General features: G+C 45.5%; 1 protein-coding gene across 12 annotated transcripts in view; it reads left to right on the top strand.

Annotated features, from left to right (window-relative positions):
* Positions 1–21,356, top strand: part of LOC118662733 (putative serine/threonine-protein phosphatase 4 regulatory subunit 1-like) — an 82,249-nt gene that overhangs the window by 10,064 nt on the left and 50,829 nt on the right. For all 12 annotated transcript variants that reach the window (XR_004969863.1, XR_004969862.1, XR_004969864.1 and 9 more), the window contains one exon: positions 17,747–17,879. Coding sequence is in view for 9 of the 12 variants with exons in the window: in XM_036321495.1 (XP_036177388.1) it covers positions 17,747–17,879 (133 nt within the window). In the remaining 3 variants the exon portion in view is untranslated. The remainder of the gene's footprint in view (positions 1–17,746; positions 17,880–21,356) is intronic.

Raw genomic sequence — 21,356 nt, 5'->3', positions numbered from 1 at the left:
TTGTTGGATGCATTTAGCTTCAAAAGACAGACTCATAGAATATGTTAGTATTAGGGGAACACTGTATTTCTTTTCAAATGTTTAGTTTTTAAGAGCTATCTGTGAAAGAAGTTGGAAGTAGGTGTGAACAAATGATATCGGACCTTTGTTGAGACTAGGATTAGCTAAGTCAGAGGAATAAAGATAGACTCTTTCAATCTTAGTGCTGGAAGGAGCAGTGCATGTTTGAGCTGGAATAAAAGGCATCCTCCCAAGCAAGAAGAGTTACGTTGCAGCTGCTCACGTTGTCCCAGGTTGTGAAAATGCTCTGCTCAAGGACCACAATCAAGCTGCGTACCCCCAAAGCAGAGAAACTCTACTAATTTGAGCCTAAAACCAAGCCACTGAACTTTTTTTTCTCCTGTAAACTTGAATCAAGAGTTAATTAAAAAAACAAAAAAAAAACAGAACAAAAACCTCCCATTAAGTGAAATAGTTTGAACAGGAACAGAAACTTGAATTTGTTAATCTTGGGAAAGAGAACAAAATCTAGACATAAACTATTTTCTAAATCAAAGATGGGCAAACATTTTCTTTTATGTAAAGGATGAGATAGTAAATATTTTAGGCTTTTCGAGCCAGAAGTTCTGATGTCACCACTGAAGATGTGATAGCCTGGAGGCACCCACTGACAGAACATAAACAAATGGGCATGGCTGTTTCCTAATAAAACTTTATTTACAAACACAGGCAGTGGGCTGGATCTGGCCCACAGGGTGTAGTTTGCCAACCCCTGTTTTAAATCAAGCTGATTTCATTCTATCAGAGCCCATAGGTCTGTCAATTAGCTGAGCCAGCCTACTAGGCTGTCTTTCCTACTAGTTTCAGTTTGAAGAGCTGAGCTTTTTGCTAGCTCAGCCTCTGCTTTGTTGAGTAACCCTTGACCAGTTGCTCAAACTTCACGTCTCATTTTTCCTGTTGCTGTGTTGAGGATAAAAACATGTACCTGTTTTCTCCCAGCAGGATGAGGGTGGCAAGGAACAAAAGAGTCAGCGCAGTGGAAGCAGAATCAACTTTTGCTTCCCTTCTGAGAAATCGCAATGCATTTCACTTTTGTTGTCTGTATTTTCCATTTCCTGTGAGGCAAACAGATGATCAGAGATTCCCTGAACTGGTCTCTGTTTAAAAAGAATTTAAATGGCTTTCTACATCACAAATTTAAGGTATTTTAAACAGAAAATCTGCAACAAAACCCAGCTAATGAAAGAGAAAGTGGTTTTGACCTTTAAAACACCACTTAGTCTTAACCCTGATGGGGGGAAAAAAAAGAGATGAGGGCAGGTGGTTGCTTTCCACGTGGGAAGTGAGTCATCCATGTAACACATGTTTCTCCATGCCCTCCAGAGTGCCAGCCTGCGGAGGGCACTGGGGGTAGAAGTATGAAGAAGCCTTGGGTTCCACCTTAGAGATGCTCTTGACTGGAGGGGAGGTGACTGTGTAGAGATAGTGCAGAGCCAGTCTGTCAGAAGTGTGGACAGAGTTGGGCGTTAAGAAATAGTGACTCCATCTGCCAGGAGTAGGGAGGGGGGTGCCCTTTGAGTGGGTGATGGACATTTCAGACAGAGAGAGGTAGAGTCATAGTGAGGTCAGACACTGGGGAACAAGGGGTGTCTCCGAAGGGAAGAGTGGGATGAGACTGGGGAGATGGGGTTGGGGGCGTCCAGGGAAGAATGCCTCATCAGCCACAGGGCTTAGACTTGACCTGAGAGGCAGTAGGGCATCCGGGGATGTTTTGCTGGGATTTCTGTTTTAGGAAGTAACGCAGGCAGTGGTACAAAAACCACCACTGCTCTTGGGAGCTGACAGCCTGGCAGGGGATGCTGCTTTTCAAGAATCAGTGGCTGGAAGGGCTGGAAAGGTTGAGGTCAGTTGCTTTTGTTCTTGGGTACAAGAGCCCAGAACACATTTGCATTATTTCTATCTACTCTGAAAATGTTTTGTTTTGTTTTTTAAAAGAAGGATTTGAATGGCCCAACAATTCCATTCCTAGTTATATGCCCAACAAAACATGACATATGCTCTCAAAAAGACATGGTTATGGGAGCACTATTCTTAATAGTCAAAGGCTAAAACCCACCCAGATGTCCATCATGAGCACAACGGGTTATAAATTGTGGTTGTGTTTACACAGTGGAAAACTACGCAGTTGTAAGAGCGAGTGATCTCCAGCTGTAGGCGAGAATGTGGATGAACTTCACCAACGTAACGATGAGTGAAAGAAACCAGACAGAGAAGGGTACAAACTACATGATTTTGTGGATACAAAGGACAAGACAAGCAAAGCTAATCTAGGTGGTAAAGAGGCAGGAGAGTGGTCATTCTGGGGGTGAAGTGAGTGGAGGGAGCACGAGGGGTTTTAGAAAATGCTGCTAGTAGTTTTTCTTGAGCTGAATGCTGGTTACTCGAATGTGTTTAGTTTGTGAAAATTCATTATTTGTACCCTTTTCTGTATGAATGTTATACTTCATCCTCCCCTCCCCCAAATATTGATTTTTTAAAATCAAGGTATGAGGGAGCATAACTGAACTGTGGGGAATGAGTGAGTGAAAAGGGAAGGGTGGCAGAGAGCAGAACGGAGGCGGATGAGTGCGGGGCGTAAGGTGTAGGACAGGAGTGGGACTGGCTGCATCCAGGGCGGACCTGGCTGCTTTCCAGGAGGACAAAGGCCACCTTCCCAGCAGTTTAGTTAAGGGGTCAGTAGAGAGGTGACTTCATGCTGGTCAGCATTACTTGATAGTTTCAAATATATTGAACAGTCTGAAGATAGAGACCCACATGCACATATAGGTTGTTTTCTTTTATAACCTTCTTTTCTTTTCCAGTCTATCTTGAGGCAGCCTAGAGAAGTCGCTGCATTTTTAAGTAATATTGTTCCACTCATTAGTACAATGTAGACTCTAGCACTCCAGACTCCTCCAACTCTGTTCCCAGTCCGGTGAGTTGGCAGGAAAACCGGTGTGCAATAACAAAATGGAGCACACGATGTGCCTGGACCGCAGAGTTCCTTCCTATCAGGTAACTGGAGTAAATGTTTCCCATTGACCGTCAGTATAAAAGTCAGACTCATAAATAATGACAGGTTTTGGAAACTGTGATTAAAGCCACAAATCAAAGAGGAATTTCCATGTATGCACGGTGTAGAAAGGATGGCTGCTCATGAATTAAGTTGGTCTTTCCAGCCAGCTATTGTGTAGTGCTGGTAATAACCATCGGTGGCCCTCAGAGGTTTGCAATATGAAGCGTTATGCATTGGCCAGATTTGCTTATACAAGAGCTGATAAATCAGCCTGGGTCTTGTTAGAGAATGGCATTTCTATGGAGAAAGTTTGCCTGTGCAACTTGCTGTTGAAATTTAGTTAAGTCAACAAGGACCTGCACTGTTGCCGGCATCAGTTTTCCTCAAAGCCAGTGAAGAATCAGAAGTGTTCTTTATCTTTTAGATGGGTCAGGTTGGTCTACCCTGTTAGAGGTAGTCCCAACTAAGGAATCTGCATTTGTATTTATAAGCCTGTTAGCAAGAACAATGAGACCACTTTAAATAACACATTAATGAATGATTTACTCTGGTTCCCCCCAAATCATTTTCGTGCAGAGACTGGGTTATTGTTCATTGAAGAGTGGCTAATGAGAAGCTCTAAGAAATGATCAATTATGTAAGTTCTACATTAACACATTCCTCTGTGGTTGTTTTTAAGTACAAATTTTGCAAATAGACTAAATAACCTCCTTCTTGATGGTGACCCACTAATCCCCTAACATTTTAAGACGGACAGAGTGGGCCACATCTATCATGTTCTTCCAACCAATGTCCCCCAGTGCCGTGTCAGAGACAGATACTGGATCGAATGGATAATTGGGCTGGCTCAGGGTGGCATATCTCACCTAGAGTTATAGTGACAGAGTGACATGTTGAATGGAGAATCGTAAATATTGGGAATGCCTGGAGAAGGGATTCTTAATGAAAATGCTTGCCGGGTTAGACTCGCTGTAACATTCTGCCTCTGTCTCTACCTCTGTTCACATCTGGGCCAATAAAGGTATCTCACTGGGTATGTTTTATTGTGTTTATTTTTTCTCACCTTTTGGCTTAAAACCAGTTCTAGTGAGGCTACTTAGTCAGGGCTCGGTGGCTCATGGGAAATCTCTGACTTCCTGGAAGGAAGGGGATGCTCAGTGCACTTTGCTCCACCCTGTTCTCTCCTTCATCTGGAATGTTCTTTGTCCCTAGCCCACATCCTCTTTCTTTCCAAGATCAAGATTCCTACTTGATTTTCAGAACCTAACTCAAATGTCACTTCTAGCGAAGCATCTCCTTCTCCCTTTTCTTAGTGGGCCTGGCTACCTCCCCAGTTTATTTATACCTTTATCCTGTGGCTCTTGCTTTGGAGAATTGTGGGTTGTTATGTGTATGACAATCGTGTTCCCTTGGGAGCTTTTGGAGTCGGGGGACCATGTCATTTTCATCTCTGATCACTAGTCCTCTATTGAATATTGAGTTACGGTTTACTGTTGTCACATGAAGTTAGCCATGCAGAAGATAGTATATTTGAGGTGAGTTCGCTCTTAATAATCTTTCTATTTTTGTACTAGATCTTTGGTCCTTTTCTTGATGCAAAATGACCTATACAATTTATTTTCTTTCTTTTTACTAGATTGTGTCTGCTGTACTTTGAACCTGTAAACACATTCACTTAGCATTGTACTTAAAACATTAATTCGTACTTAGTGTTTTAAAACAGATTAGAGTTTTGTGAAAACCACTGACACATAGGCAGGTGCTCCTGGGCCCATTGTGTGTTTTCACTGGAGCATCCTCATCCAGTTTATTTTATGCCCAGTCTGCTTTAAATGATGAATATACTGACAGTGTTCATTATTTTTAGAAGGTAACCCTTGAGTAACTAGTTAGCATAGAGGAGGGTAAATCTTTGTTTTCCCTGAGTTGTAGGTCCCAGAAATTGTTTTTCTGGTGAGATTGTTGATCAGGGAAGAGCCTTTTTCCCCCTTAGTTATCTAACATCAGGGTCAAAGGATGCTAGACTCTGTTATTCTTTGCAAACTGATCAGGACCCCATTGAAGAAGATTCAGTCTTGTCTTTGGTTATGTAAGCTCAAGACTACTGCTTCAGGACCACCTGGTTTTGGTTGGACAGTAGAGGTGAGCTGTATATCTCTTAGATGGTTAGCTGGGTTTCTAAACTTGGACTGTCCCCTGGAGGGAAGATGGCAGCTATAGCTGCTGAGTGTGATGCAACAGAGTCGCTGGGATATGGGCCATTCGGCTCAAGGAAACATGGTGGCAGGTGGTGTGGGCAGGGGACAGGGTGCTGAGCATAAGGTGTGATGGAGAGGCTACCCACCCTGTGAATCAAACTGATAGTTCTTGCAAGCTTTTCTCCTGATGGTCTCTGTTGGCTTTAAATTACTAATCATTTTTGGTAAAAGGTTAGTGATGTCCTGTATAAACTTGCCAATGAACCTAACATGGGGTAGAAACTGTGAAAGCAGCTTTTACTCAAAAGTTCGTCATGGCATGGAAAGCACATAAGGGCAATCACAGTCAATGTTTCTTTTTTCTTTTTCGTATTTTAAACAATACACAAGAGGGCGCAGGGGCAGAGGTGGGGGAGTGGACCAGCTGGTAAACAGTGAACATAGGAAGTAAACATTCTGTGTGTTAGAAGGTGATGAGTTCTCTGGAAAAATAGAATGTAGATCAGGGTAAGGCGGGGGGTAGTGTGGGTGGGAGGCTTGCAGTTTCAAAATAAGGTGGTCAGGGAGGACCACGCTGAGAGAATGAATGGGCAAAGATTCTAAAGAGGAGAAGGAAGTTATCAGAGAGGATGTCTTGGGGAGAAGTCTAGGCAGTGGGAGACACCAGGCAGGGCAACAGCCCTTAGCCAAGAAAGTGACTGAATCGTTTGGGAGATAACAAAGAGCCTCATGGCCAGAGAAAGGGCATGACCGGCAAAAGGAAGAATGGGAGCTGAGGTCAGAGAGGCAAAGGTGGGTCAGGTCGTTCCTGCTGACCCGAAACCTCTCTCTGTGGGACCATCACTCACCAGGGGCTGCTCAGGCAACTGTGTAGGTCTAGATTTTAACACCTGGTGTGTCTTTCTCTCTAACAGTAGTTCTCAGCTAGGGACACAGGGCAATGTCTGGAGACATTTTTGTTGTTGTTAATCCTCACCTGAGGATATTTTTCCATTGATTTTTAGCGAGAGTGGAAGGGAGAGGGAGAGACAGAGAGAGAGAAACATCAATGTGAGAGAGACATCTATGGGTTGCCTCTGCACAGCCCCGTGATCAGGGCCAGATATGGAGCCTGCAATCGAGGTATATACGCTTGGCCTGAATTGAACCCAGGACTCTTCGGTCTGTGAGCAGGTTCTCTATTCACTGAGCCAAATCATCTAGGGCATGGAGACATTTTTGATAGTGATAACTTGGGGAGAGTGTGGGTGCTCTTGGTATCTAGTGAACTGAACACCCTACAGTGTACCAGCCCCACATAGAGAATAATCGCTTCAATAGTGATGAGGCTGAGAAATCTTGCTATCCTATATAATTAAAGGCAAATTGTCCCCTCAGGAGTTCGACTGGCAGACCAGGAGTTCGATCACTCGCTATGACATGTGCTTACCACCTGGGGGTGGTGTGGTACATGGCAGGACATGACCACCAGGTGGTGGCGGGGTGCTGAGGGAGCGAGAGATGGAGGAGTTCTGGAGGCAGAGGGGAGGTCTGGAGGCGGGGAACCTGATCTGCCCTGATCGCTGGCCAGGCCTAGGGACCCTACCTGTGCACGAATTTCATGCACCGGGCTTCTAGTATTATTATATAGTTCATCAGCTGTTGATGAATTTAGTTTGTCTTTGAAGACTTTATAAAAGGAAAATACTAAAACATCTTGGGAAGAGGTTGTTAATCTCAGTACCTGGTCAGAATGCCTTCAAAATTGCCTTAAAGATAATGCTGGCTCCGGTCACTCACTTGGTGGCCGGCAAACCCAAATATCTCTTGCATGTCCATTTTAGTAAACTCTGGCCCTTTTATTTGTAGTTCAAAAAAATTCAGTACATTGTTTCCAGGTAAATAGTAATAATATTACAGATAATCTTATGAATGTGGACTCATGTAGGATTTTTTCATTTTGAAAGGGGCTATGATGGTGAGTGACACAAGAGGAAATGATTACCTGTATATTAAAAAAGCAAGTTGATTTTCAGTACTTGGAATAAAAGGCACTGCTGTTCGCATATGAACATGATGTTATTGATGGGAATGTTTTTCTTGGATTCCGTGAATGCAGTGTTTTTCAGAAGCCAGCCATTTGTGTCCTGCTGTTCCTATTTCTGCTTTATCTATATACCACCTATATTCTTCTTTATGTCAGATAATTTTTTAATTTAAACACATTTTACAAGACTTGTGTCAGTTGTTTGACACGAAATTTCACAAAAATAAAAGACAAAAATAAAATAACATAATTAAAATCTAGACTGACCACAGTTGCTTGCAAAGATTGCAAACCTGAGACCTGCTCTGTGTTAGAAGGAGATTCACCAGTGTCCGGGAAGTGCTCATCCACCAGTGCCAAGAGCAGCTTCCTCTGATTTAATCAGAATGAACCAGGGATAATTTTCCCACTGTGTGATTTAGTGACATTGAGTAGACCTTCCATGTGTCACATGTGGGGATGTGCTGTCCCAAGCTGTCTATCCTCGGAGGCCAGGTGACAGGCTGTAGATTTGCAGCCTGGCTGGCTGGGGGCTGAGCTGCAGTCTGAGTGTGGGGCCCATCAGTGATAGCACGGAGGCTGGTTCTCTTTGTTCTGGAGGGGATTAAAGCTGCAATTCCACTTCTTAAAATAAAACAAATCCCCATAATTCAGATTTCTTACTATTTCAGATGAATTTTACATCTCTTTCCTCTCTGCCCCTCCTTCTGTACGTAATATGTATTACCAAAATTTAATTCTACTATATTCATTAGGATGATTGGATATTTTTGAATAAGTCATGTACTTTATATTGAATGTTAGAATTCATTATTTTATTTTAGCAGTTATATTATAGTCTTTGATCTGCCTTCTCTCTTTTCTGAAGCTCAGCTCTCTCATTTTTGCAAGCAGAACTGAATGAATTAATGTCTCGGCTGCTTTATAACTCACGTGGGTGCAGCTGCAGGCAGCTTGAGGCTACTTGCTGCACCTCATTTTTGTGGAAACTAGGTTTTCTCAGCTTTCTCAGGGGCTGCTAGACTCTCATGAATTGAATCTTGGTAATCAAAGTCTCCGGAGACTGATTTCTATAGAAACCAGTATTTATTAAGTGTCTGCTGTGTTCCAGGCTCATATGACACAGTCCCAGGGTTTAAAGGGCCTCCGAGTTTAGCTGCAGAGATAGAAACAGTCTACTTAGAGTTAATAATGCGCCACTTTATGTAAAACGTTGAAACCTGACAACTGTATAGTTCCAATTATTCCCCTCCGACTTTGTGTTATACCTTTTATTATATAGTACATCTGCAAGGTTATAAATTCCACAATATGAAGTTATAATTTCTGCTTTGTACTGCTTTAAGCATCATATATGTTTTGAGGAAATTAAGAGGAAAAATATTTTTTAAAAAAATTTACCCACATATTTGCCGTTTCCAATGCTCTTGATTTCATTTGAAGATAACACTTCCAAATGGTGTCATTCCTTTTCATTCTGCAGAATTTCTTTTAGCATTTCTGTAGATTACATTGACTGGCTGCGTTTAAAGGGTGCGCTAACAAGTAAATTCTTGAAATTTACATAGTGTTATTAGCCAGTGTTACCTCAATAAAAAAAATAGATAAATAAAAAATTTAAAAAGTACCCCACCAGTGGTTGAGCATCGACCCCTACACCAAGAGGTGACTGGTTCAGTCCCAGTCAGGGCACATGCCTGGGTTGTGGGCTCGATCCCTAGTGGAGGGTATGCAGGAGGCAGCCGATCAATGTTGATATTTCTCTCTCATCAGTGTTTCTATTTCTCTTTCTCTCTTCCTCCCTCTCGAAAAATTAATAAAAACATATTAAAATTGTTTTAAATAAAAACAATTTAGGATTTTTGTTTTTGTTCTTTTTAAATTTACAGTGTTTTTATTTCATCTTAATTCTGGAAGGACCTTTCACTGGATTTGAAGTTGCGGATTGACAGTTTTTTCTTTCAGTCCTTTAAATATGTGTTTCCAAGGTCTTCTGCCTCCATTGTTTCTGGTGAGGAGGCAGAGATCATGCGAATCATTACTCCTTGTATGTAATGGCTGTTTTCTGCTGCTGCTTTCAAGATTATCATCTTCGGTTAGCAGCAGTTTGACTAGGATTATCTATGTGTGGTTTTCTGTGTGTTTATCTTGGGATTTGTTGAGATCCTTGATTATGTACATTTATTTCTTTTTCCAAATATGGGGAGTTTGGGGCATTATTTTATTATCTGTGTTCTGGTACATCCATGCAATGAATTTTTGAGTTTCATTTGATGTGTTTTTATAGTTAACATTTCTCTTCTGAGATTCCTTATGTTTTCATTCATTTTAGGCATATTTTTCCTTTACATCCATAAGCATTTTTATAATAGTGGCTTTAAAATCATTGTCTGAAATTCCAACATTTAGGTTCTTTTAGGGTCAGTCTGTTTTGATTTTTTTTTTCTATTTTACCTAGTTCATGTTTTCCTGTTTTTTAATTTTGTTTATTGAGAAAGGTTGGATTGTAACCTGGATATTGTGACTATTATGTGCTATAAAATCTCTGAATTCTCCAGTATGCATTCAAAGAGTATTGATTTGTTTTGTTTTGTTTGAGTAGGTGCTTAAATTGATGGAGGTTAAATTGTTACCTTTGTCTCTCCTGTAGGGGATGGTATCCCAAATCTCAGTCCAGTTCTCTCAGCCTTAGCTGTGCTGTGGAGTTTTCCACACAAATGCATGATTAGGAGACAAGACAGAGTCTGGACTGAATTAACATAGAGGTGTCTCCTCACTGATGTTTTCTTTCCGGGAGGTCCCCTTCTTCCCATTCCCCACACATGCACACTTTCTAGTGGTTGTGGTAAACAATATCAATAATTTAATTATAATACTAGCAGCTGATGTTTTCAGAGTGCTTATGTGTGTCACATGCTATATAACTATGTCTGTGTGACTGTTGTTCTGTCTGATGTCATTTAACCTACACTACACCAATCATCTGAGGTAGGCATTCATTTTAGGGTGAGACAACAAAATCAGAGATGAGATATTTGTCCAAGAGACAGAGCTGGCTTTCACAATCAGGTATTTTGACTCAAGATCCCACACTCCTACTGATTGTATGTTTGTCTCTAACATCGTGTAAGTGAGAGATCTGGGATATACTCTTTAATTTTTCTGTTTTCTTTAGATGCTTATTTTTGCCATTGGTGTTCTACAATCTAAGCATTGATTTATTATTAATCATTCAGTTCAGAATTTGTAATTCTTCAAATTGGACAGTCATACTTTTTTTTTTTTCCATTCTGACAAATTCTTAGTCATAATCTCTTTAAGTATTGCCTCTTCCTATTTTCACTAACCCCTCTTTCTGTAATTTATATTGAATTTATTTTAGACCTTAGCATTCCATTTTTCATGTGCTTTAATTGTTGTCGAGTACTTTCCAACTCTTTATTTCTCTGTGCAGTGTTCTGGGTGATTTGTCAGATCAGTCTTCCATCTCACTAACTCCCTCTTGAACTGTGTCTAAACTGCTATTTAAGCCAGCTACTGAATTTTTTATTAAATTGTTTCTGTTTTTCATTTCTACTTGGTTCTTTCTCAAATGTGCCTGTTCCTCCCAACCCCACACTCTCCTCTTTTTTTTATTATATACTAGAGGCCCAGTGCATGAAATTCGTGCACTGGGGGCGGGGGGAGAGGTGTCCCTCAGCCCAGCCTGCACCCTCTCCAATCTGGGACCCCTTGAGGGATGTCTGACTACCCGTTTAGACAGTTTAAACGGGCAGTTCGTCATCCCTCTCACAATTCAGGACTGCTGGCTCCCAGCTGCTCGCCTGCCTGCCTGATTGCCCCTAACTGCTTCTGCCTGCGAGCCTGATCACCCCCTAACCACTCCCCTGCCAGCCTGATTGAAGACTAACTGTTCCCCTGCCAGCCCTATCACCCTCAACTGCCCTCCCCTGCCGGCCCGATCGCCCCCCAACTGCCCTCCCCTGCTGGCCTGGTCACCCCCAACTGCCCTCCCCTGCCGGCTTGGTCGCCCCCAGCGGCCCTCCCTTGCAGGGCTGGTCTCCCGCAACTGCCCTCCCCTGCTGGCCCGGTTGCCCCCAACTGCCCTCCCCTGCCAGCCCAGTCACCCCCAACTGCCCTCCCCTGCTGGCCTGGTCACCCCCCAACTGCCCTCCCCTGCTGGCCTGGTCGCCCCTAACTGCCCTCCCATGCAGGCCCGGTCGCCCCCAACTGCCATCCCCTGCTGGCCTGATCGCCCACAACTGCCCTCCCCTGAAGGCCATCTTGTGGCCACATGGGGGAGGCCATCTTGTGTGTTGGAGTGATGGTTAATTTGCATGCTGGTTGTGACTAATTAGCATATCAGGGCTAATTAGCATATCCCTCTTATTATGTTGGAATGATGGTCAATTTGCATACTGGTCATAACTAATTAGCATATCTGGTCATGACTAATTAGCATATCCTGTAATGACTGTGAGGGTGTCATGACCAATTTGCATATTACCCTTTTATTAGTATAGACTAGAGGCCCAGTGCACAAAAATTTGTGCACTCGGGGGGGGGGAGGGGGGTCCCTCAGCCCGGCCTGTGCCCTCTCGCAGTCTGGGACCCCTCGGGAGATAACGACCTGATGGCTTAGGCCTGCTCCCGGGTGGCAGAGGGCAGGCCCAATCCCTAGGTGCAGCCCCTGGTCGGGCTCAGAGCAGGGCCGATTGGGGAGTTGGGGCGCCGCCCCCTGTCATGCACAGAGCAGGGTGGATCGGGAGGTTGCGATGCCACCCTCAGTCATGCTCAGGGTAGGGCCGACTGGGGGGTTGGGGCACCGCCCCCTGTCACACTCAAGGCAGGGTCGATGGGGCGGTTGCGGCACCACCCCCTGTCACGCACAGAGCAGGGCCAATCGGGGTTGGGGCGCTGCCCCCTGTCACTCACAGAGTAGGGCCGATAGGGGAGTTGGGGCACCGCCCCCTGTCACACACAGAGCAGGGCGGATCAGGGGGTTGGGGCGCCGCCACTGTCACACTCAGGGCAGGGCTAATGGGGAGGTTATGGCTCTACTCCGTCACACACAGAGCAGGGCTGATCAGGGGGTTGGGGTGCTGCCCCCTGTCACACACAGAGCAGGGCCGATCAGGGGGTTGGGGCGCCGCACCCTGTCACACACAGAGCCGCAGGGCGATCAGGGGGTTGGGGAGCTCCCCCCTATCAGGCATAGAGCAGGGCTGATCAGGGGGTTGGGGCGCCTTCCCCTGTCAGGAACAGAGCAGGGCGGATAGGGAGGTTGTGGCCCCGCCCCCTGTCACACACAGAGCCGCAGGGCGATCAGGGGGTTTGGGCACTGCCCCCTGTCACACTGATCCTGGTGCTGGGAGGCCTCTTGGCTCTGCTGATCCTGGTGCTGGGAGGCATATTACCCTTTTACTATATAGGATAGAGGCCTGGTGCACGGGTGGGTGCCGGCTGGTTTGCCCTGAAGGGTGTCCTGGGTCAGGGTGGGGGTCCCCACTGGGGTGCCTGGCCAGCCTGGGTGAGGGGATGATGGCTGTTTGCAGCTGGTCACACACCCTTCAGGGTGGAGTTCCCCACTGGGGTTCCTGGCCAGTCTGGGTGAGGGGCTGAGGGCTGTTTTCAGGCTGGCGGGTGACTGAAGCTCCCAACTGCTCCTTTTTTTCTTTTCTTTTTTTTAAATTCTGGGCCAGCTTTAGCTTTGAGGCTTGGCTCCAGCTGTTAGGCCTCCCCTGCTGAAAGCAGGTTTCTGGCCTTTGTTTACCTTCTGTATTTGAAACAATGTTGCGATCCTGCTGGCTGAAGCCCGGCGGACTAAAGCAGGTTTCTGGGGTTTTGTTTAGCTTCTATATTTGTAATATAGTTCCTTAGAGTTGCAGCTCAGAGGCCGGCAGCGGCAGGCAGGGAACGTTGGAGTCCTCTGTCACTGAAGCAAACAAGCCTCATGTTAGTTTCAAGCTGCCTGGCTGCTGGCCGCCATCTCGGCTGGCAGTTAATTTGCATATCGCCCTGATTAGCCAATGGGAAGGGTAGCGGTCGTATGCTAATTACCACGTTTCTCTTTTATTAGCTAGGACTAGGAGCCCAGTGCATGAATTCGTGCACCTTGAAAGGAACTGTGGGCCGCAAGGCTGTGGTGGGCATGGGGTGGCTCTTGGACCATCCTCCGCACCCCCACCTGGCCCCTCCCACCACAGCCCGCAGACCCCCTGCCTGCCAGCAGCCCTGCTCCCGCTGCTGCTGCTCCCATGCGCTGATGGCACCGGGCCTGCTTGCACCCACTGACAGTGTGGAGCAATTGGGGCTGGCGCCACTGGGTGTGAGCAGGGCCGGCGCCATCAGCCGGTGTCAGCAGCGGATGCTGACCTGATTGCCCCTCAGGAGCAGGGAGGGGGTAGAGAAGCCCTTAGGGGTGATCGGGGCCGGCAGCTGCCGTTCGCACCCACTGATGGCACCGAGCAATTGGGACTGGTGCTGGGCGCTGGCAGTGGGTGCGAATGGTGGCTCCAGCAGCGGGTGCGAATGGGACCGGCGCCGGCAGTAGGTGTGAGCGCTGGGCTCAACTGTGGCGTGTGGGAGCAAAGAATTTTTAGTAACCACCAGAGGCTTGCAGTGATGACAGCAACCGGTGCCCCACCTTGGTCTGGCGCCCCCACTCACCTGCTCCACCATCCCGCTGTGGCCGACACCTGCCATGTTCTGCGCGTGCCCCCTGGTAGTCAGCGCACATCATAATGACTGGTTATTCAGTTCTTCCACCGTTCGGTCTATTTGCATATTAGGGTTTGATATAAATACTAGAGGCCCAGTGCACAAAAATTTGTGCACTTGGGCAGGGGGTCCCTTAGCCTGGCTTGTGCCCTCTCCCAGCCTGGGAACCCTCAGGGGATGACCACCTGCTGGTTTAGGCCCGCTCCCTGGGGGATTGGGCCTAAGCTGGCAATCAGACATCCCATCCCTCTGGCAGCCCGGGAGCCCTTGGGGGATGTCCACTTGCCAACGGGGAGCAGGCCTAAGCTGCAGTCAGACATCCTTAGTGCTGCTGAGGAAGCGGGATAGGCTCCCACCACCACCGCTGTGCTGGCAGCCGTCAGCCTGGCTTGTGGCTGAGCAGAGCTCCCCCTGTGGGAGTGCACTGACCACCAGGGGGCAGCTCCTGCATTGAGCGTCTGCCCTTGGGTGATCAGTGTTTGTCATAGTGACCCGTCATTCCCAGTCGTTCTGCTGTTAGGGTCAATTTGCATATTACCCTTTTATTATATAGGATAGAGGCCTGGTGCACGGGTGGGGGCCGGCTGGTTTGCCCTGAAGGGTGTCCCGGATCAGGGTGAGGGTCCCGCTTAGGTGCCTGGCCAGCCTGAGTGAGGGGCTGATGGCTGTTTTCAGGCTGGCCACACCCCCGTTAGGGTGGGGGGTCCCCACTGGGTTGCCTGGCCAGTCTGGGTAAGGGGCTGAGGGCCGTTTTCAGGCTGGCCAAGCACCCTGGCGACAGAAGCTCCCAGCCTCTCCTTTTTTTCTTTTTTCTTTTTATTCTGAGATTTATTTACCTTCTATAATTGAAACTTTGTAGTCTTGAGTGGAGCTCAGAGCCGGCCAGGGCAGGAGGGAAGCTTGGCTTCCTCCATCGCCAGGGGCAACCCAAGCCTCCTGCTCGCTCCAGCTCTGTGTCCACGGCCGGCAGAAAGCAGGTATCTGGGGTTTATTTATCTTCTATAATTGAAACTTTGTTGCCTTGAGTGGAGCTCAAAGCCGGCCATGGTAGGCGGGAAGCTTGGCTTCCTCCATCACTGGAGCAACCAAGCCTCCTCCTCTCTCCAGCTCTGTGGCTGCTGGCCACCATCTTGGTTGGGTTAATTTGCATATAGTCGCTCTGATTGGCTGGTGGGTGTGGCTTAAGGTGTAGCGAAGGTACGGTCAATTTGCATGTTTGTCTTTTATTAGATTAGATAGATAGATATACTAGAGGGCGAGTGCATGAAATTTGTGCGTGGGTTGGGTCCCCAGGCCTGGCCGGTGATCAGGGCTGATTGGGGCCTTCTGGCTGCCTGCCGGGGCCTTCCTTCCCCTGGCTGCCGGCTGCTGGCCAGGGCCTTCCTTCGTTTTGCGCTGCCCCCTGATGGTCAGTGCGTGTTATTGCCGGCAGTCGAACTCCAGGTTGGTCAAACTCCCAAGGTGACAATTTGCATATTAACCTTTTATTATATAGAATATTTTTTAAATCCTCACCCAAGGATATTTTTTCATTGATTTTTTTTTTTCTTTTAAGAGAGAGTGGAAGGTGAGGAGGAGAGACAGAGAGAGAGAGAAACATCGATGTGAGAGAGTCACATGGATTGGTTGCCTCCTGCATGCACCCCAACCAGGGCCGGGGATTGAGCAAACTGAGGTACATGCCCTTGACCAGGAATTGAACCCAGGATCCTTCAGTCCTCAGGCTGATGCTCTGTCCACTGAGCCAAACTGGCTAGGACATTATGATATCTTATTTTTTGGTCTTACTGATTCTAGGCATAATTATTTGGTAATCTATTTCCGGTTTTTCTAATATTTGTAATCTTGAGGTGCAAATTCTCATTTATTGTGTCTGCTAACTCTTCCTCTTCTTGATGGTTTGGAACCATGTATTGTTTGAAAAATTTTATTGCCTATTTATCTTCAGCAGGATTGTTTCATGAAATTTCATGCTTATTGGGTTGTTACAGTCTCTTTAGAATAGCTTCTTTTTTTTGCTTGCTAGGATGCTGACATTGGAGTAAATCTGGACAGTGACCTTCCCAGTAGCTCAGTGGGGCTCCTGCACTTTGCAGGTGGTGTAAGTCTGGACTCTACAGTCATAGGTCATGCAGGCCTGTAGGTTGTTGTTGTTGTTTTAAATCCTCACCTGAGGATATTTTTTTCATTGCTTTTTCAGAGAGAGTGGAAGGGAAGTTTGGGGAAGGGAGAGATAGAGAGAAACATCAATTGCAGAGACATATCAACTGGTTGCCTCCCACACGCACCCCATGAAGAGCGAACCTGAAACACAGGTCCGTGCCCTTGACCAGGAATTGAATCCATGACCCTACGGTGTGTGGACCGACACTCTAACCACTGAGAAACACCAGCCAGGGAAGGCTTGTGGTTTTGATTTTTCAAGAGTGACTACCCCTCCTCCCACTCCCATCATAACTGAAGGCCCCTTTCCACAACTGTTTTTCCCACATGAACTCATTTTCCCAACATCCTGATGGGGTGAGGGTGAGGTTTTATAGCCAGCCTCCATAGGACAACATGGATGCGTGGAGAGGTTAAGTCACTTCCTCTGGTCACACAGCTGGTAAGTAGTAGTTGGGGGCTCGATCCAATTCAGTAGTAGTTGAGCACTCCATTGGATGGAAGGAGGTGCCTGTTCTTAGCTGGGGATGAAGGAAAGCCCGGGCTTGAGGAGGAAGAATCTGTGTGACTAGTGCTCATTGTTGGCTAGAGGCAGTCAGAGGAGCTTGCAGACATCCATGTGGGGGTCTGGTTGGGTGTTGCCAAGCCAGGGGTGTGGGTCCCTGGGCATTGAGTTATGGAGTGGATGAAGCTGTATGGCAGGCACTTTTAAGACAAGACAAGACATGGGCATGCTTTCTGTCAGATTCTTGCTTATGGGCTCAAACTTGTTTTTCTTTTGACAATTTTAAACCTGTTTGCACAGAACTCCATGGCCGTTTTCATAGGTGAGCTTCTTTGGTCACTTGCTTCCAAGTTCCCTAGTAGAGGGGTGCCCCATCCGCAAGGAGAGGTGACTAGGGCATTGGACCAATGACACTAGAAGGGCATTCTGTTTTCTTTATGACTCTGGTCTCATCACCTTCTCCTGGATGATGAGCCCGCCCTTTGTTTTAGATCAGTGGTTCTCAACCTTCTGGCCCTTTAAATACAGTTCCTCATGTTGTGACCCAACCATAAAATTATTTTTGTTGCTACTTCATAACTGTAATGTTGCTACTGTTATGAGTCGTCATGTAAATATCTGATATGCAGGATGGTCTTAGGTGATCCCTGTGAAAGGGTCGTTCGACCGCCAAAGGGGTCGCGACCCACAGCTTGAGAACCGCTGCCTTTGGCGGTCGAACGACCCTTTCACAGGGGTCACCTAAGACCATCCTGCAATCAGATATTTACATTATGATTCATAATAGTAGCAACATTACAGTTGTGAAGTAGCAACGAAAATAATTTTATGGTTGGGTCACAACATGAGGAACTGTATTCAAAGGGCCAGAAGGTTGAGAACCACTGGCCAAAGGTGTCGCGACCCACAGGTTGAGAACCGCTGTTTTAGATGATGGTCAACTTTGCAGTCCTCAGAGACTTCAGCTGGAGAGGGCTGTGGAAGTGCACAGCAGGCTGCAAGGCCATGCCTCTGCCCAGGTGTGACTTGTCACTGTAAATGCACACTTAGGAGTGTGTTTTTCCCCTCTTCTCCTTTAGTTGGATTTGAAGACTATGGCCCAGACTGTGACAGCATGAGGGTGACAGCCTTCTTGGACATCCCAGGCCAGGATAACCTGCCCCCCCTCACTCGCCTGGAGAAGTATGCTTTCAGCGATAACGTCTTCGACCGGTAAGCTCCACTTGTCCTTCGCATGTTCACACCCTTGTTGTGTCTGGTTTAGGCTGACACTGGTGATCACTTCTCTGTAACAGTTTTGTGGGGACTCATGGATCAGGTGGCCTACGGGCTGTCTCCAGGATGCTGGGGTTCATTTATATTAGGCTTTTCCATTATTCTCATTATTGTTTTACTGACCACCTGGTAAGTCAGGAAGGGAGTGTAGGTGAAATTTCATGGTGTTTAGATAATGAGGATTGTAACTGGGCTTCTCTCCCATGTGCAGTACCCGGAGAGGGAGAGTGCATGGGTGACTGGGACACACCCCTTGGAGTCTTGCTGGCTCATCCTATTCACTGCGCTGTGCTTCAGGGACTTTGCTGCAGCTTGCCCTGCCCCATCTGATGTCACCCCTTGTGGTGCTGACTGGAATCTACTCCAGGCTCAGATTATGCCTCCTACTCTCAGCAGATGACCTTGACTCTTGTTTCACAAAGAAAGCAGAAACTTAGGCATGTCTTTCGATTTCCGATCTGCCCCAATCTGTATCTGAAAGCATCCTTCCCTCCTGTCTCAGAGAGAGTGTCTCTCTTCTTGTCCACTCCCTCCATCAGATATGCCTCTGTCTGTATCTTCCTTCCCACCCATTACACACACCCTTTCCTTCCCCTTACAGACCATTGCATGTCTCCTGTTCTGGACTCCTCTCCCTGCCACCTTCCTTCGTGCCTTCCCCCGAGGACACCATTCTGAATCTGTAAAGACTGGATGCCACTCAGAGTCTCTTTTCTTACCGTCCATTCACTCTAACTTTAAAAAATTATATTCCATGTCTTTACATCTATTAAATCATCACAGGCTCGCAGCAATTGCTACTGAATGAGTCCAGTTATTATCCCAATTTTGCAGATCGGAAAATGATGGTACTCTGAACGGCGTCTTTTGATGAGCAATTCTTAATTTAAATGTAGTTCACGATCTATCCATTTTTTCTTTTATGGTTAGTGCTTTTCATGTCATGTATAAGAAACATTTGTCTCCCCCAAGGCCACCAAGATATTTTCTTATATTGCTTTCTTGAAGTTTTATTTGTTTTACCTTCCACATTCGGATTGATGGTCCACCTGGAATTGCTTTCTGTGTTTGTGTATAATGCGAGGTAGCAGTCCAGTTTCATTTCCGTTCATGTGGTATCCAGTGGACCCAGCGCCATTTATTGAAAATGCTATCTGTTATCTGAGCTCTGAATTGCCACCTTTGTCTTAAAGGTGTCAGGTAGAGTAAGTCCTCCCCCCTTGTTCTACACGCGCCTGGACTGGGGATTGAACCCACCACCCAGGCATGTGCCCTGACTGGGAATCAAACCCGTGACCTTTCCGTGCATGGGACAACGCTCCAGCCAACTGAGCCACACTGGCCAGGGCTAAGAGATTATTTTTAGACTTTTAGAAATAATTTCACACAGAAAAGTTTCAAGAATAGAAACAATTATGGTATGTCTTTTACTCAGATTCATCAATTGTTAACATTTTGCCACATTTGAATTTTCATTCTCTCTATAGTTTTACTTTTTTTTTGAGAGTAAGTTGTAGATACTATGTTGCCTTTCCTCTAAATACTTCATTGTGCATTTTTCTAAGAACAAGGACATTCACCGTTCACTTGTATAATCACAGTACAATGATAAAAATGAGGAAATTTAACTTTGACCCAATACTATTGTCTAATATAAAGATTTCAATCAAAATTTTCCAGTTGTCCTAATAGTGTCCTTTATATCAGATTTAAAAAATATTTTTTTATTGATTTCAGAGAGGAAGGGAGGCGAGTGATAGAAACATCAATGATGAGAGGGAATCATTGACCAACTGCCTCCTGAATACCCACTACTGGGGATTGAGCCCACAACCCAGGCATGTGCCCTGACCAGGAATCGAGCCATGACCTGGTTCATAGATCAACACTCAACCACTGAGCCACACTGGTTGGGATATATATATCAGATTTTTTGTTTGGGTTTTAGGTCCAAAATCCAATCCAGCATCACATATTGCATTTAATTTTTATGTTTCTTTAGTCTCCTTGAATCTCTAATAGTTCCCAGTCTTTGCCTTTTATGATATAGTTGACATCTGTGAAGAGTACAGGTAATTTATTTTATAGAATAAACTTACTAAGAGTTTTAAAAATCCTCAATGAGGTCTGAATTTTATATAATGCTTCTTTCACATCGATAGAGATTATCAGATGATTTTTCTTCTTTAATTTTTTTTTTTTAAATATATTTCTTTATTGATTTCGGAGAGGAAGCGAGAAGGAGAGAGATAGAAACATCAGTGATGAGAGAGAATCATTTATTGGCTGCCTCCTGCACACCCCACACTGGGGATGGACCCTGCAACCCAGGCATATGCCCTTGGCCGAAATCGAATCTTGGACCCTTCAGTCTATAGGCCGGCTAGGGCTTTAATCTTTCTTTAATTTTCTGTAAAACTTCTGTTATTGTGAAATATGACACAGAGATATTGGATAAAATATACATGCAAAGTGTAAGGCATTTTTATGAAGCAAGTACCGATGTAGCCATTACTCAAGTCATCCTAGAAGTCTGCCCCCCATTCCTGACCATCACTTCCTCCTGCCCAGCAGTACCCACCATCTGACTTTATCTTCATCACATCCTTAATTTTCTTTAACTTTTAGCACCTAAATATATACCTTCAGATAATATAATTTTATTTTATTGTTTCTGAACTTGACATATATGAAATCCTGTAGGATATGTTACTTTGTGGTTTTGCATGTAGTTTGAGTTAATTCTTTTACAACAGTGTTCTGACGTTTTTCCATCTACTGTTGTTTTCTCACTATTATGAACAGTTTTGTGTCTAGGTGCACATAGTAGGCATTTCTGTATACCCAGGAGAGAACTACTGTGTGATGAGCACCCTAACCTACTTTAGTGACAGTGCCAGTTTTCCAAAGTGGGTGCATCAGCTTACAGTCCTACCTTTGTCCCACAATTTATCTGCCAGTTGGTAATGTCAGCTTTAAAATTTTCAGCCAATCTGGCAGTGTGTTTGTGTATATATAACAATATCGCTTTGTGATTTTAATTTACGTTTTTCTTACTTAGAAGTTTGAACATCTTTTCATATGTTTGTTGGACTTTTATATTTCTTTATTTTTCTTTTTTGTGACGTGTTTAAATTTTTTGTTGGGGGTGGGGAGGTAGATTGTCTGTCTTTTTCCTGTTGATTTGTACAGATTCTTTGTGTATTCTAGATTTCAAACCTTTGTCAGTTCTGTATGGTAACCATCTACCCTCACCCTGTAGCTTGAGTTTCAGCTCTCCTTGTGGTGTCCTTTTAGTGACCAGAGCTATTCATTTCCACGTAGTTACATTTATCCACATTTTCCTTGATCCTTAGCACATTTTGAAGCTTTTAAAAAATGTTGCCGAAACCGGTTTGGCTCAGTGGATAGAGC

Source organism: Myotis myotis, unplaced genomic scaffold (assembly GCF_014108235.1).
Source record: "Myotis myotis isolate mMyoMyo1 unplaced genomic scaffold, mMyoMyo1.p scaffold_m19_p_9, whole genome shotgun sequence".
NCBI lineage: Eukaryota > Metazoa > Chordata > Mammalia > Chiroptera > Vespertilionidae > Myotis > Myotis myotis.
Note: the sequence above shows the minus strand (reverse complement) of the source record. Positions and strands in the feature narration are given on the sequence as shown.